Genomic DNA, 17,619 nt, shown 5'->3' on the forward strand with positions numbered 1-17,619 from the left:
AGTGGCCTTGATGCTCACTAGTCCCTGAACACCTTCTTTGCGCATAGTGTATAGTCGCTGGACACTGGACTTAGGGTGGTACCCTCCATGCATGGTGAGAAGCTTCCGTGTTTTACCATCCGTGTTATGAGCTTCTTCCTTTGGCCAGCTTATTATCCCAGCAGGGTATCTGATCACTGGCAGGGCATAGCTGCTAATTGCCAGGCTCTTGTTCTTGCCATTGGGCTGACTTCTCAGTACTTGCCTCACTCGTTGCAGGTATTTAGCTGTGGCCATTCGCCTGTGGTATGCCTAGGTACTTGTATCTTGTACTGTGTTATTCTGCTCTCTAGGAGTGCATTGCCCTCCGTATGGATTACCTTCCCTCTCTTAGTGATCATTCGTCCACATTTCTCCAGTCTGAATGACATTCCGATGTCCCTGCTGTTGATCCTGGTGGTGTGGATCAGTGAGTCGATGTCCCGCTCACACTTAGCGTACAGCTTGATGTCGTCCATGGAGGTGGCTGGTGGTGGCCCCATTCCTGAGTCTGTATCCATAGCCAGTCTTGTTGATTAGTTGGCTGAGGGGGTTCAGGCCTATACAGAACAGCAGTGGGGACAGGGCATCTCCTTGATATATATTCCACATTTGATGGAGACTTGTGCAATTGGCTTGAAGTTGGCCTCCAGGGTGGTCTGCCACAGCCTCACTGAGTTTATGGTTATGGTGCTCCGTGTATTCTTTGCCTGCCAGTATCTTGCACCCTGCTGTGAGGTGCTACATATATATAATGTATGTATAATATGAATATAATATGAATATAAAAAGGGTGGGACTCTATTTAGAATTTAATCTAAATAATAACAAGCTTTGTAATTACTTAACTATGATTAATCGCATTTTAGTGGCATAGCATTTAAAAAAAAAAAAAAGCAAAGTTTTTCAATTTAAATGTGTTTTGGTGGATAATTTGCACATTAAACATAGATATTTGCAATGAGTGGATGTAACTCATGTGGACACCAAAGTGTGTTTGAGTCAGATGTGAGTCCAGCTATGTGATGCATCAAACTCGTCTGAAACTGTCGGACGCAACTGGACAATGATTCCAAGCACAACACCTTCAAAACAAAACAAAACAAAAACAAACAGGATCTGATTTTCTTTCTCTTCTCCAAACTGCTGTAGATAAATCCTTTAAAAATCCTTGTTTTTTAAATTTGTCCGTTTACATCATAAACATGGATGTAAAATGAGCTTTTATTTTCGTCCTCAGCCCATCTGACGTGCGTTTGGTTTGTTTGTTTACCAGTTATAGTAAATAGTATGAGATCAAGTACAACAAGACCCAAACTGGTGAAATACTTGTAAATATTCTGCACATTCGACGGTTGTTGAAGACATATGTTTGGTAATATTTTGAAAGTAAACAATGTTTCCTCGTTTTCAGTTTGGGGTACATATGAGGAGTCTGTTTGGTGACTGGTTTTAATGGTTTTTCCCATTTTATATAGTTAAAGGTCAGATATTTATTTGTAATGATGATGGCAACGGGCCAGCGTCCTCACAAAGACACCAAAAGCAAGTGTGTGATGTGATAACATCAAGCGCTTTATAGAACAATGACTCAAATGCCAAAAAAGAAAGTCTGGAATGTTCCATGCAGACAAAGGCATTCCCAGGACACACGGGTTTCTTGCACTCACCCACCCACCCACACACACACACACACAGTGTGGCACCTCAACCATTTCAAACGCATTATTTTCACCTGGACCCTCAGATCATGTCTGAACCCTGAAACATGACGACCGGCTCGGTGAGGCTTCATCAGACACATCCTCAGTTTCGTCCTCAGAAAAATGAATGTGTAAACACACTCTCACACGTCCTGCTCACACCACCTATTGTGTTCCCATAACATGTCTGAATTATACTCAAGATGTGTGTGAGTGTGTGTGTTGTTCTGCTGCCTCAGATGACCTGAGCAAACACCGTTGGAAAACCTCCCTTTTTGCTCAATTTCTCTTTATTTTTTAGCTTTGATTGTTTTTTAAGTGAAGTAAATTGTGACAAACAGAAAATTGTTGTGTTGTAACTGTAACCATGTTTTGTTCGTAGCCCCGGCAGCCGTCTCCGAGGTGTCCGTTGCTCATGGTGGTAAGTCAGATGTTCTGCAGGTGTCATGGCGTCCTGCAGTGGGCGTGGTGGACAGCTACCTGGTCCATCTTCAGGAAGGGAAGCGAACCGTTCACACGCTGGCTGTGTCCAGGTCTTCACCGCCCCAGTGCTCCTTTAGCTCGCTGGTCGCTGGACGGCTTTACTCAGTCGTCATAGTAACGAGGAGCAAAGACCTGGAAAACACCACCGTGGTTCAGGCGCGAACACGTAAGAATCTGCCTGTTTGCTGTGACAGAACGCACATCAGTATTTTTTTTGTGCATTTTTTTGATAAAAAAAGTTTTTTATTGTGATTTGCAGAACCGGCGACTGTGCAAAACCCAACAGCTGTTCACTCTGCGAGAGACGACTTCCTGAAGGTGCGCCGCAGACGATACTCCCGTCTGTTTTCAGTTTAACGTTGTCTCGTTGGACGTGTAGTTCAGTAGCAAGGTGCTATGGCATTTGGCTGAAATTCCTGTTGCTTCATATCAACTACTAGCTAAAAGCTAACATAGCGTTCTTCCACACTAACGCAGTGACAACAAAAGCAAAGCTGAACTGGACCCAGCAAATCCACACCAGTAAAAAAAAAAAACTTAGTTTAACTGAATAAAACGCAGTTTGAGATTCCAACAAAAGTCAGTTTACTGGAAATGAAAATGGGCTGAATTACAAACCCTGAGGGACGCCAGAAGCAGCTTGTAATGATCAGCCTGTTTATCATTTAATGGAACAAATGATGATTATTTTAGCTGATGGTTCAGGTGTTGTGTCTTCAGGTGTACTGGCGCCACGCCGCTGGAGATCTGGACCACTACGTTGTTCTGATCAGCTACAACCACAGCATGCTGCAGAACAAAAGTGTCTCTGCTGGACACAACGAGTGCGTCTTCTCGTCACTGACACCAGGGAGGCTCTACACCGTCACTGTGGAAACGTGGAGTGGAGACTACGTCAGCAGCGTCTCCACTGACGGTCGAACCCGTGAGTCTGAGATAAATTTAAAAAACAGTGTTTTTTCTTTGTTTTAGTTTGTTTACTTACTGATTGTTTATGTTGTAGTTCCAGCAGCTGTAAGCAACCTGTTGCTAGGCAATGCAGGAACATCTGATCTGAACATCACCTGGAGACCTGCCTCTGGAGACGTGGACCACTATGAGGTAAGCAAACTGGATCCAGCACGCATGACTACATGTTTGTCTGGAGGTCATTGTGCATTCACAAGCGCGATACTGATTTTCACCACTAGTTGTCAATAAATCTTTGAACCCCTGAAGCTCCTTCCCAGCCAAAGTTCTCCTGCAGTATCCTGATTTTGCGTCTCCAGGTCACGGTGCTCTTCAACGACACTCGGGTTTTTCCTCCAGTGACGTTGGGAAGCGAGATCCGACACCACCTGATCACCTCACTGACTCCCGGGCGGCTTTATAAGATCCTGGTGTCAACGTTCAGCGGTCAGTACCAGAAGGCCCGGTTCCTGGAGGGGCGAACAGGTAGGACATCTGGTCACAAACAGAATCACAAATCCAGTCCAGGTTTGGTAAATCCACATCCAAACTGTTGCTTCCAGTTCCCAGTGCTGTAAGGAACCTGCGTATGGTTCCTCAGCCCGGTCTGACAGACGCTGTAGGTGGACTGCTGGTGTCCTGGACGACTGGAGATGGAGACCTGGACATGTACGTCGTGTCTCTGTTGACCACGGTGAGCTACAGATCATTTAACATGAAGCTCTTTAAAAAGAAACGAGTTCACTGTATGGAAGGGATTAAAGATGGAGCGTCTTTCTTTAGGACGGGGTTGCTATTGACACTCGTATTGTTCCCAAACACGTAACCTCTCTGGACTATTTGGAGCTGATCCCAGGCCACGCCTACACCGTCACTGTCCAATCACTGAGCGGGACACTGACCAATAGCAACGCAGCCAGAGGCAGAACAGGTTCGACCTGCCATGTCTGAATCGATCAATAAACATGTGGATCAGCCCGGATTTATCACAGGTTTTACTGTTTACATCCCTGCAGCTCCTGCCAGAGTAACTGCCTTGCAGGCCGACAACGACCACACCACCCACAGCCTGACCGTCAGCTGGGAGCGGCCAGTGGGCGAGTACGACGGCTACCGCCTGCAGCTGCTGGACCAAGCTGGCGTCGCTCTGATCAATCGATCGGTCGCAGTGGATGCTCGCAGCGAGCGAATGGAGGGTCTGACCTCTGGGAAATGGTATCACGTGAAGGTTGTGACACTAAGCGGCGGCGTGGCTTCGCTGGACGTCGCCACAGCTGATGGTCAAACACGTGAGTCTTTTTTACAAGACGATGCTGACTGATGGAGAAAGTTGAGCTTTTAAAGACGGTGGTTTGTTTCTGGCTCAGGTCCGGCTGCGGTCAGTAATCTGACCGTCACATGGGTCAACACTTCATCTCTCAGATTCTCCTGGCGTCCCTCAGACGGCCACGTCGACATCTATGATCTGTCCCTGTACAGCGCCGCCGAGGCAACAGCAGGTCGCAGGAACGAGCACCAGGTGGGCGGACAGTCCAGCTTTTCTGCTGCTGATGTGACGGATTGTTTCAGCCTGTTGCGACAGACGTCAGGATGAATGTTCGGTTTGTTTCGGCTACGTGTCGTCGACAGGCTGCAGGTGAGCTGGTGGACCGGAAGAAAGTCGCTCCAGATGCAGACAGCTATGTGTTCTCCAACCTGCAAGCAGGGAGTCTGTACAGGCTGCAGGTTGTGAGCAGGAGCAGAAGCATGAGCAGCGACTCGTCTGTACTGGCGCGAACCGGTCAGTTGACGTGTTCCGTTATGTTTTTCTGTTTTTTGACATATAAATGTCCCCTATGATCTGACTTTGTGACTTCATTGTTGCTTTTTGTTTCTTGTGCAGTCCCGTCTCCGGTCTCGTCTCTGCAGATCCAGAGTTCAGGCCGGACGGACAGACTGACAGCCAGCTGGCAGCAGGGGGAGGGAAGCTGGAGCAACTACCAGGTAAACCAGCTGGTTTTTATATGACTGAAAGATTAAAAATCATGTTCTTTGATAAATCACAATTAAAACCTTCAGTAGATGGCAAGAAGAAGAAAAATATTAACTTTGTGTTCATGAGCACAGCAGGTGGTGAAAACGATTGTGGGATTGTTCTGTGTCTCATTGGGCAGTTTTGGGTGGTGTTGGATGTTGTTGGATGATGTTGGATGCTGATAGGTGGTAGTAAATCTTGTATGGTTTTGGGCGTTAATTCTGTTGGTTGATTTGGGTGGTGTTAAACGGATAGTTATGAATGGTAAACATTGGATGGCTTTTCGGTGGTGTCAAACGTTGGATGTTTCTGGGTGGTGTTAAATGTTGGATTCTATTCTATTCTACAGTCATTTAGCTGACGCTTTTATCCAAAGCGACTTACATATGGATGGTTTTTGGGTGGTGGTAAACGTTGGATGGCTTTCGGGTGGTGATAAACGTTGGATGGCTTTTGGGTGGTGGTAAACATTGGATGGTTTTCGGGTGGTGGTAAACATTGGATGGTTTTTGGGTGGTGGTAAACGTTGGATGGCTTTTGGGTGGTGGTAAACATTGGATGGTTTTTGGGTGGTGGTAAACATTGGATGGTTTTTGGGTGGTGGTAAACATTGGATGGTTTTTGGGTGGTGGTAAACATTGGATGGTTTTTGGGTGGTGGTAAACATTGGATGGTTTTCGGGTGGTGGTAAACATTGGATGGTTTTTGGGTGGTGGTAAACTTTGGATGGTTTTTGGGTGGTGGTAAACGTTGGATGGCTTTTGGGTGGTGGTAAACATTGGATGGTTTTTGGGTGGTGGTAAACGTTGGATGGCTTTTGGGTGGTGGTAAACATTGGATGGTTTTTGGGTGGTGGTAAACGTTGGATGGCTTTTGGGTGGTGGTAAACATTGGATGGTTTTTGGGTGGTGGTAAACGTTGCATGGCTTTTGGGTGGTGGTAAACATTGGATGGTTTTCGGGTGGTGGTAAACATTGGATGGTTTTTGGGTGGTGGTAAACATTGGATAGTTTTTGGGTGGTGGTAAACATTGGATGGCTTTTGGGTGGTGGTAAACATTGGATGGTTTTTGGGTGGTGGTAAACGTTGCAAGGCTTTTGGGTGGTGGTAAACATTGGATGGTTTTCGGGTGGTGGTAAACATTGGATGGTTTTTGGGTGGTGGTAAACATTGGATGGTTTTTGGGTGGTGGTAAACATTGGATGGTTTTCGGGTGGTGGTAAACATTCGATGGTTTTCGGGTGGTGGTAAACATTGGATGGTTTTTGGGTGGTGGTAAACATTGGATGGTTTTTGGGTGGTGGTAAACATTGGATGGTTTTTGGGGGGTATTAAACGTTGAATTGTTTTTGGGTGGTGGTAAACGTTGGATGTTTTTAGGTGGTGTTGTATGATGCTGCTGGAACCACTGTGCGAGAGCAAACATTGGGTGCGGAGCACAGAAGCCACACCTTTCTCGAGCTGACTCCTGGTAAACTGTATCGTGCTGAGGTCATCACACACAGTGGAGAACTGACCAATAAGGTTGCAGCATCTGGACGCACCTGTAAGTCTGTTTAAAAATAACTCCGACAAGCTTTGGCTGTAGCCTGGACTCTAGTTTTACACTTGTTTTTCCAGCTCCAGAACCACCAACACGCCTGTCCATCAAACCAGGCCCAACCAATGACACGATAGAGCTGTCATGGTCTGGCCCCGCCTCCGGAGACTACGACAACTTCAGTCTGCAATGGACTCCTGCAGATCACCTGACCATCACACACAGTCACCCGACCATGCAGGTCGTTACTGGCATGTTTCCAGGGCGACAGTACAACTTCACGTTGAGGACCATCAGTGGGGGCGGAGCCATGGGTGGTCCCACAGTCAGCAGCCAGCCAATCCAGAAGAACATCAGGATAAGTAGGTGGAGCCAAAGAACAAAACATGAATCCATGAATCAAAATTAAAATATGAGTCAACATTTAAGATAAAAAATATGACCAATTTGAAACAGTCCCCATATTTGGGAGATTTAATAATGTATAGGTCTAAAACTGAAACGCATTCACTACACACACACACACACACACACACACACACACACACGAACTACTTCTACTTTTTATTTCTAGCTATAAAAAATCCCGAGACAAGTTGGAAGCAGTCACAGTAATCAGTCGTAATGAATGATTAAAGTACACAGTGGGATGTACGACGTGATGCAACCCAACAGTCTGGTTTGTTACATCGTTATCAGCAGAGATGGATCAATGCCGGTACGGCGTCCTCGGCCCGACACTGTTCTCATTTTCTGTGTTCACTGAAATATTCCAAAGCTACAGAACGGGCATCAATGTAAAAAACAATCATACTCAATGCAAAGAAATTGATCTTTTTTTTTTCCAAATTTCATAATAAAATTCTCCTTTTAAGGAGGCAAAAACAGCTGAACATTTTATCAGTTTTACAGCTCTTATCAACCTCAGTCATATTTTTATACAAATCTTTCATTTGTATGTATTTTTCTTTGTATTTATTAATCTTATTTTCATATATTAGTATTTTATTTGTGTTTTTCCTTTGTGGCAAGCCCTTGTGAAAGGGACAAAGCTGAACTGCGAGGATAACTAAATAAATAAATAAATTCAGGTGTTAAGAACTTAAAGTTGTTCAGCTTTTTTTTTATATTTGCCAAATCATCAAAAACAACCTAAAATAAACATAAACATAAAATAATAATGCATAAAAACTAAAAGATGAATGAAGTGGAGGCTGTTTTCCAGCCAGTTGACCACTAGATGGCAGCAGAACAACAAAGACGTCTGCTTCCCTGCCGTTGATCCATTTTTAATCACTTTGTTTGAGCAGTTTTGGCTGCAAGGATCGGAGCGGATCGCCGTGAGGAATAAAATAAATCCAGGCCACGTCTCCAGTATTTATAAGAACGACCTTGTTTCTGTGCGACCAAACAGGCGGTCTGCAGATGCATCCTGTAACAGAAAAGCTGCTGGCGTTCAGCAGGGCGACGCTCAGAGCTGCTGCAGGGATGAAAACACAACTTGTTCCAGGTTTATCTTCAGCTTGACCACACTACATGACAAATGCATCGTCCTCCACGCCTGTTTCTCTGTCCTCGCTGGGCTGCCTTCATCGTCTCTTAAACCGAGACGTTCATCATCACCAAGCAGCTCTGAATAAACAAACGCAGCGACTTTATTTCTCTTTACAAGGTCAAATAAAAGCCAAACTAACAGGAAGTAAACACTCCTCGTCTCCTTCAGGTCCGTCTCCTCTGAAGTCCATCCACTGCTTCCCCCTCTCCTCCTCCTCCCTCTCCTGCTCCTGGTCGCCTCCGCTGGCGGACTTCGACTCCTATGAGGTTGAATGTCGTCGTCATGACGACGGAGAGATGACTTCTGCGCTGAGGCTGGCGGGAGGCGTCACCGCGGTAACGCTCAACCACCTGGACGCCTTCAGGAAGTACTCTGTGATGGTGAGAGTGTCGTCAGCCGGACAGACGAGCCCACCGGCGACACACACCACCGTCACCATGATCGACCGTGAGTGTCCACACACACACACACACACACACACACACACACACACACACACACACACACACACACACACACACACACGCATCATTTCCATGATAAATGAATCCCCAAGGTCTGAGCCTCCACCGGCTCTCTGATCTTCCAACAAGGCCTAAAGTATTCCTGCTCCTCACACACACACCGGCACACACACTCCATGAGCTTCTCCAGCACAGTGAAAGCTGTGTGTAAAGAGGTGTGCTCACCTGAGACGCCAGCAGGACTCGTCAGTTCATCCTGCGGGTCGTCTGAAGCTCCGCAGACACATGGGGTTCCTCAGGAACCAGACGTTCCAGCAGCAACGCTGCTCTGCAGGACCAGTCCTGCTGGTCTGGATTACAGAAGCTTCTGCTGGGATTATTGTCAGATAATCAGGATTATTCTGCCTTCACTTATTTCCCAACTTTATGAAAACAAATCAGATGAAACGTGCATGAGTGTTCCCTAACTGGGCCAATCTGCAGCTGCAGTCGACTCCCGGTGCAGCCTGGAACTTTTTCACAAGCAGAAACATCCTCCACCTTTAATGCGTCATTTTATTTGTCCTTTTAGAGAAGTCGCCGTGACCCAAAACGGCTTCTTTTTCTCTCTTTGTTCCCCTCGGCTCGTCTTCCAGCCAGCCTCTGCCTTCGTTACATCGTAAATCATCCTGACACAACCAGACTGGGAACGTAGAGTCAGGATAAAACAGAAGGAGATGACACCGGAAGATTCCCAGCCCGGAGGAGAAATAACCTCTCAGAGATGGGATGGATGGAAGGTCTCAGTTCATAAAATACTCCATAAATACTTTGACCTTATATGGTCGAAGCTGGATCCATGTTGGACTCGGCGTCAGAACCAGAACCTCGTGTGGTCCAGCAGGAGTTCAGCACGGTACGGCAGGCCGGAAAGTTCTGGAAGGACTACAGCAGGGGGTCGAGCTCCGGTCCTCAAGGTCCGCTATCCTGCAGGGTTTCCATGTATCCCTGCTCCAACACACTTCACTCAAACTAATCACTCAGTGTTGCTGTTGGATCCATTTAATGGAAGCCAGGTGTGTTGGAGCAGTTGGAGCAGGGATTCATGGAAAACCGTGAGGACCGACTTTGTGGCCCCTGGATGACAGGATCTGTGGGAGCAGATGATTTCTCTCCCATTTCATCTCCCACCACTCTAAATGTGTCAAATCTGCCCGGCAGAGATCAGTATGCGGAACTAAGGTGTTCATTTGCATTAAAGTAAAAACAGCACAATTATTATCGACACGGTTCATCTGGGTTCGGCTTCATCCGGGTGGGAAACCACTTCATCCAGCATGATCCCTGATGGAAACATGGTAAACTGTGTGGAAGCAAGAGGCAGAATATCCTGTTGTCTCTGCAGAACGCGAGGCGTGATCAACCACGTAGCTCCACAACATCCTGGAGCTTTGAGCGGTCCAGCTGGAGCAGGACGATAAAGACGATAAAGCTGTCTCCTGGCATTCATAAAGTCATCAAACTGGTTGGTGAGAAAAGGCCTTCCCAGTGAGCAAGGCGGCCATTTGCATCTGAGGACCAACAAGCGGTGGAGTCCTCCATCCTGTTCTTGGTTTTATGCTTCGTTCGCTGCTTCTCATCATTCTGGTTGCTTCCTGTTTTACAAAAGCCAAGTTAATGGATGCTCAAGCTGTAGACAAACGAGTATCTTTTCATTTTTCACCATGGATGCAGGACCAGTCCAACGTTTGGACACTTTCCCATTAAATCCAGTGAAATCAAGACGCCCGTTCTGCATGAACCAAACCTCCAAAAGGTGATGGGTTTGATGTATGTTGCACTTTCCTGGTCAAGTTGAGTCCATTTTTCATCCACTCTGTGATGGGAACCCACGTGCAGCCATGACGGCGGAAACGCAGCAGCCAGCGTGAACCAGTGACCGCCACCACTCTGCGAGGACGTGACGTTAATGTTATCATGTCATCCCGGAACAGTTGAAGCCTCGCAGATCTCATCGGCTCTTTGGGGGACCTGTTGAGGCGTCAAACTCCAGTCCTAGAGGGCCGGTATCCGGCAGGTTTTTGTTGTTTCTCTCCACCAGCACAGCTGGTTCACATCAAATGGATCCAGCAGCTTTTGTCGACCTATGTATGAATGTTGGTCGGGTGTGTTGGAGCATGGAGACAACAAAAACCTGCAGGATAGCGGCCCTCCAGGACTGGAGTCTGACACCTGTGTGCTGGAGGTTGATGAAACCTGACCTGTAGCAGTTCAGGTGGCTTCGGCTAACGGCAGTGGAAGCTTTAGCGACGTAGCATTCTGTAGAAAACGTCTGGACTTCCGATCCTTCTGAGGGGCTTCTCTGGTGGGGTGTCTCCATGGTGACCATGGTGTTCGACTCTGAACGAGGTTTACGGCTGAGAGCTTGAGATCATCTTCTCTTCCTTCCGAGCTTTCCTGTTTCATCATCATCTCTGTATGTTCCTCCACGTTCTTCCTCGTCGAGCGGAGCTGTTTTAGTCACGATTCACTTCACAGTTCGAGTTTCACGGCTTCTGCCGGGATTTTCCTCTAGAAGAACCCAAACAAAGAGAAAGTTTCCCGTTTGAAAGTCTCCGTCTGGAGCGGGTTGGACTTTGTTTACAGGCAGAAAAACACCGGGACTGTGGAAAAGTCCTGATTGCCACCAGCTCCGCTACCAACGTCACCTACAAGCCTTTTCTGGTTGATTGACAGCTGCTGTAAACCAGTTAATGTCCTCTCAGGTCCTCCGGTCCCGCCTCCCAGCGTGCACGTCAGCGAGAAGTCGTCCAAAGTGACGTCGTCGTCCATCTTTTTCCGCTTCAACTGCTCCTGGTTCAGCGACTCCAACGGAGCCGTGCGATTCTTCACCGTCGTCGTGGCGGAGTCCGACGGTACCACACACACACACACACACACACACTAGCAGTTGCGTTAAAATAAGACTTTTTTTCTACAAATATGGAAAAACAATCTGAACGCCACTTTGTCCTCCAACAGCCAGTGAGATTCTGCAGCCAGAGCAGCGCCACCCGCTGCCCTCCTACCGCGACTACATCAGCAACGCCTCCATCCGGGCGTACCAGACCGCCTACTTCCCCAGCCGATGTCCTCAGGACGCCGAGTCAGGCGCTGGACAGGTAACAACACCCACAGTAAACTATGGTGGCCTGGAAGGACCAAACACCTCCACATCACAGAACCCATGTTTACGTCTACAAAACAAAAATACAACGAATGGCTTGAACAAACGACTAAACAACTTTTCTTTTGCTGCGCTTCCGCATTTCAAAATAAAAGCAGTAAATCTGAAGTCCTCTCCAGGCGTTTCCAGTGAACAGTGTAACTGGTAGTACTGGTAAAATCTCGTCCTGTGAGACTCCACTTTGAGGAGGATGGAGATGCGTTTCACGTTTTGGAACAAATATTTAGTTTCCACCCCGGCTGTCCTCATCAGGAGATGAAGGAAGTCGTCCAGAAGCATCTTGACCTGAAATGAACCAGTTAATATGCAGCGTAGAGATAACAAAAAACATGTTTATTACACCTTTCCAACACATTTCTAAATGGACACGTTCTCATGAGAGCGTAAAACCTTTTCAGCGATATTTGAGATGTTTTTCTGAATGTCGTGTTTCCTGTCGCAGTTTTTTATTTTGCTTTTATTGTACCTAGTGTTATTCACATGAAATGTCATGATTTTACATCTATGCAGACGTGGAAATGAGGAGGGGACAAGACGCTGTGAACAGGAATCTACCCAGTTAGCGCACGTTTTACCCGTTTTGTGGACTTTCTCGCCGATCTGGAGGTCTGGTCGGCAGCTTTATGGGTTACCTTCATTTGGTATTTCAACGAAGGCCACACACGCAGAGTGTTGACATGATGGAAAGGCGTCTCATTGTCGTCTTGTCTTCACGGAGCTAAAGGAACCATTCGACCACAGTGGAAATGTTCGCCTGCATTTGACTGGAACTTCGTGGACCAGAACGCTTGTTTGGCTGCAGGTGCTCCGCTAGAAACTTCAACTTCGTCATCTTTCATGACCTGCAAAGTCATTGGACCTTGTGTAGCCTTTCATCGCGTGTCGCCGTGTCTGCAGTCGCCACAGAATAGAAAAATATCTTGCTCGATGGTTTCCCGTTTGAACCATCTCGTCCCCAAAACTCCCAAAGTCCCAAAGACTGTAACAGTGTTTAGAGTCAATATGAAGTTGCTTTTTGTGGGTGAAAGTGTTTAAAACAGTAAACTGACTGAGATCACCTGGTCTGGACGTGAAGAATTCCCCTCTAAAAGAGAAATATTTTTCATAGATTTGTATTTTTCAGATGTTTTTAGTAACCGTTGTTTAGAGGAAGCTGCTTCATCGTCACAGCGTTACTAAACTGATCAATAACTGATCAGGTGGTGGAGGTGAACCTCGGTGCCGGAGGAGACCGGCTTGGTGGGACGTGTGACCGTTACCATGACGATGACCTCTACCTGAGCGACAGCTATGGCGACTTCTGCGACGGGCCACTAAAAGCCAAAACCTCCTACAGGTAAACTAAACACACACACACACATACACACACACACACACAGCAGCACAGGTGTGTAACCAGATGTGTGTGTGTGCGCGCAGGCTGAGTGTGCGAGCCTTCACCAAACTGTTTGATGAAAACCACAGAGAGTTCACGCAGCCGCTCTTCAGCGACACCTACCTGTCGGCGCCGCTCAGGACTCACGCAGGTGAGAAACCCAACGCTGAACACCTGAACGTCAGAGTTTACAGATGACTCTAGAAACTAATGATCATTTAAATCAATTTACCAACCGATCAGCTGGAAATGTCACACCAGAAAACCTGTTTATGTCAATACTGTCCTGGACAGAACAGGGTCTGGACAGACAGCCATGACCATGTGTGTCTTTGATCAGTTTGAGTCAGTGTTGCCATGGTAACTCTGAAGCAGTTCAGCGGATGAGACCGACCGACTCTCCTCTGGACTTCATTCCCTCCAAGATGCAGAAACAGACCCGAGACACCACTGGTCCACGTTTCCTGACCTTCGTTAGCTGTAGTTCAGGTTCTGACCCATCTGAACCCGTTTTTAAAACCCGTTTTAGGTTCTGCTGTCTTCTCTCATTTTACTCCTGTTTCCCATTTTAGTCCAAAGTTCTGAAGAAGACTTTTGTCCCGTCACAATCTTCTAGAAAAAAACTGAAAAATTCTGGTCTGGTATTTGCAGGGCCGGATTAAAAGTGCAAGGTCCCTGAGCCTTCCAGGGGCCCCCTTCCCCACCGCAACACTGTGAAAATTGTGAATGATACACTGAGAAACTACATTTCTAACATCTCTCAGCCAATGGTACCAGTAGCAACACATGAGACATTGTAGTGTAACTTTCTGGCTTTTATTTACATTTTGTTTTAGGTCCAAACTGCTGGGGTTTGCCCTACATGGGCCCCAAGTGGGCGTGGGCCCCTGGGCCTGTGCCCATAATGCCCACTGGATAATCCACCTTGGGTATTTGTCTTCCTGTCCCTTGATTTTCCTCCCCAAAAAACCTGTTTCGCTTTGACCCCAGCATAGCTTTGCACACTTTGGACCATCCAGTCCCATTGCTGGTCTGGCTCAGCAGACCTTCAGGTCTGGACTGGTTGCAGTCAAACCTCGGCGTACCACAGGGATCCATCCTGGAGCCCAGACTGTTCTCATTAGAAATGCTGCCTTCAGGACCAGTAACTGCACGCCGTAAACGCGATGGTTCGTCTGTATGCAGATGACTTGCAGATCTCTGTGCCAGTCAGTCAAGTCAGGCTGCTTGTCTTTTAACCAGCACTGGTTTCCAGTTGGGTCCCAGTTTGAACAGTTGCTGAGTGTTTTTGGAAACTGTGGCGCCTCCTTATCTGCCTGAACTTCTGAAAACCCAGCAGTGTTATGTTCTGCTGGGCCTGGATTGTAACGTAGGACAAACGGGACTAAACTGGACGTTTCCCGTCGCAGCTGCTGGTTTTGTAACATGTAAACTCTGTGCTGATGCTCGCCGCTCTGCCTCAGAGCCGCTAGGTGGCGTGGTGGAGGGTCTGAGCGCTGGCATGTTCCTCATCGGGATGATGGTGGCCGTCGTGTCTCTGCTGGTGTACAGACAGAGGTTGCGTAAAGTGTGAGTACACACATCTTCATCAGTCCAGCATGATCACCAGTTATTTTTATTCATGTTTCAGGATCCAAGCTTCAACACGTCATGCTAACGTTTCAATAAGCCAATTAGCCGTTAGCTTGTCTGTTAGCTCACATGGTGTTATGTCCTGTGCAGCGCCGTGCAGGAGAACCCGGTGGTCAGGATGAGCATGTGGAAGGAAGTTCCCAGCTCTGGGATGTACATGGGTGTGAGGAGGTAAGTGTGTGAAATGTTACTTTCCAATAAAAGCTGCCTCTGTCCAGCAGACGACCTCATCCCTCAGCCAGCAGTCAACGCCAACAGCTAAACACTCTGTGTGTGTGTGTGTGTGTGTGTGTGTGTGTGTGTGTGTGTGTGTGTGTGTGTGTGTGTGTGTGTGTGTGTGTGTGTGTGTGTGCGCGCATGTGTGCATGAGCTCATTAAGTAGCAGTCTGATGGTAAAACGTCTGATCAATCATAAAAACACAGAAGCAGTTTTATTATCAATTAAAATATTCATGAGAGCCACATAAAGGACCTTTTAGCTTCACCACTGTTTAAAGTGTCACCCCCACTGGAAGGGACCTGTTTATATAGACATGAAATAATATTAAATATAAGTTAATAAAACTTTATTTATACACCGACAGGACTTCCTGAAGTTAGCCAATCAGAGAAGCCGAAACACAAAAACACAGGAGGATGGTTAGTTACTCTGTTCTGGTAACGTCTTTCTACTGTTTGGGGTAAATTTCACCTTATTTCAGTAGAAACTAGAAAATACTTTTTTCTTAAAAGCCTAAAACAGGAGAATTCTCTATAGACTGTTTTCATTTGCACTGAAATTACAGATGTCTGCACAGAAAAATGCTAAATATTCCAAATAAAGGAATTAGAAACAACATTTGAGTCATAAACAGAAACCTTGTTTTAGAGGGGCGTTGAGTAAAAATGTCTCCCATCTAACACAAATCGTGTATCGCATTCACCTTTTCCAGGACCTGTAAAAACAACGGTGGCCGCTGTGGATCAAAAAGCCTTGAAACTGATAAAACCATCTCTCAACATAATCTATAGAGAGGTTTGGTGCATGAACAGAACAAATTCATAGCAGATGACTCAAACATAACTCCAACCTATCCAACAAGTACCCGGACCATTGCATCTGCTTCTCCTCTGGTGGAACGGCATGTTTACATGGTTTCAGTAGCGTTCATAGTGGCGGTAAAGCCGGACTAAAGCCTGCATTTCATGCAACAAAAACCTGCCGTTTACACCACCTTTGAAAGCTTCTGAAACCATGTAAACGTTGAGGCGGTTGTGTTTTAGCTGGATCCACTGTTATGCTAACTATGCTAAGAAACTACCCGCTTAGGCCTGTCGCAATCAGTCAATTAATCACACAATAATAAAAAATGTGAGCAATAAGTTTGTTGGACGCAATAATTTTCATTATTGCGTCTTTTTCTCGTACCATGTTTAAGACATTTTAACTAAACACGGCAATGCAACAAGTTTCCTTCTGCACCTAAAACACAACCATCAGCTGCAGTTTTCCCACCTGGGAAAAAAAAAGACCTTAACAAACAGGCTAGCTCCATTTTCCTGACAGTCTAAGATCGCTGAGGTGTTTCACCCACAGATTAAACACCAACAGGACAGTACAACATGGTGTGCACTCAGACCATATAGTTGGTAAAGCCATTCTGCCCTTTAATGTTGATGAAAAGGCGACAATTTGAAAAATCTTGCAAAGATCAAATTGCCATTAAAAAAAAAAAAAAAAAAATTCACAGCCAGTATGAATTGTCTGGATGAACATACATGTTACAAACAGCATTTCCACAACTTTATAATCACATGAAAAATAACAGTTTACTGAAAGCGATCAAAGACATTCAATTTTACTGTTCCACCTCTGGTCAAGTCCAAACATGCCCCATTATAATAGCTCTACCATAGACTGTATCACTGCTGCCTGGACCCTGAACTCCCAGTGTTTACAGACCACATGTCTGTTTTAGCAGACTGGATTAGCATTAATTACTCTGCACATCAAGCTAAATGTTCTTTAGAAATTAAAGTATGTTGATCTTTGAAAGGGTGTACATGCATTATTATGAAATTATTGTTATTTTAGTTGAAAATGGTCTCAAAATGACAATGACACAATGTAGAAACAAAGCAAGCAGTAAATGGTACACCGTGTCACATTAAGCCATTACTGTATTTTATGCAAAGTTACTGTAACAGGAACAGGCAGAGGTGGAAATAAAACCTGATGCAACAAAATCTCTGCCATCACTGACGTTTTCTTGTTGTTTCTCTGCAGCAATCGTCGAGTCACCAGGTGAGTTCTGCTTCTCAGAAACTGTTTTAACAGCTGATCGGGTAAAACTTTACATGTTTGTTGATTTCTGTGTTCAGTCCCATCAAAGCGTGCCACTTCGAGACCCATCTGTCCAAACTGCAGGCCGACTCCAACTACCTGCTGTCTGAAGAGTTTGAGGTAATTCTGATGAGAGAAATTACTTCAATCTGTTTCTCTATCTCAGTTTATACACATTTACATATGTATATTATGTATACATATGTAAATGTATATATTTATATATACATATATTAGGGCTGGGACCCGATTTAAAAAGAAAAAAACCCTAATATATATAAATATATGTATGATATAACCACCAGTACAGACGACTGTCCTGCTGACTTCAGGTTGTTACCGCTCAGAACTGATAACAT

At 45.9% G+C, this 17,619-nt stretch overlaps 1 protein-coding gene across 1 annotated transcript in view; it reads left to right on the plus strand.

Moving 5' to 3' along the window:
* Positions 1-17,619, plus strand: part of ptprb (protein tyrosine phosphatase receptor type b) — a 42,940-nt gene that overhangs the window by 17,434 nt on the left and 7,887 nt on the right. The window contains exons 11-32 of the mRNA XM_079263461.1: positions 2,104-2,370; positions 2,464-2,522; positions 2,925-3,129; positions 3,208-3,305; positions 3,473-3,638; positions 3,716-3,846; positions 3,936-4,083; positions 4,169-4,441; positions 4,520-4,671; positions 4,782-4,932; positions 5,035-5,135; positions 6,547-6,712; positions 6,787-7,068; positions 8,430-8,708; positions 11,470-11,619; positions 11,726-11,865; positions 13,130-13,266; positions 13,350-13,456; positions 14,769-14,874; positions 15,028-15,108; positions 17,204-17,221; positions 17,299-17,380. Coding sequence (XP_079119587.1) covers positions 2,104-2,370; positions 2,464-2,522; positions 2,925-3,129; positions 3,208-3,305; positions 3,473-3,638; positions 3,716-3,846; positions 3,936-4,083; positions 4,169-4,441; positions 4,520-4,671; positions 4,782-4,932; positions 5,035-5,135; positions 6,547-6,712; positions 6,787-7,068; positions 8,430-8,708; positions 11,470-11,619; positions 11,726-11,865; positions 13,130-13,266; positions 13,350-13,456; positions 14,769-14,874; positions 15,028-15,108; positions 17,204-17,221; positions 17,299-17,380 — 3,299 coding nt within the window. The remainder of the gene's footprint in view (positions 1-2,103; positions 2,371-2,463; positions 2,523-2,924; positions 3,130-3,207; positions 3,306-3,472; positions 3,639-3,715; positions 3,847-3,935; positions 4,084-4,168; positions 4,442-4,519; positions 4,672-4,781; positions 4,933-5,034; positions 5,136-6,546; positions 6,713-6,786; positions 7,069-8,429; positions 8,709-11,469; positions 11,620-11,725; positions 11,866-13,129; positions 13,267-13,349; positions 13,457-14,768; positions 14,875-15,027; positions 15,109-17,203; positions 17,222-17,298; positions 17,381-17,619) is intronic.

Source organism: Telmatherina bonti (assembly GCF_933228915.1).
Source record: "Telmatherina bonti genome assembly, chromosome: 23".
Lineage (NCBI taxonomy): Eukaryota > Metazoa > Chordata > Actinopteri > Atheriniformes > Telmatherinidae > Telmatherina > Telmatherina bonti.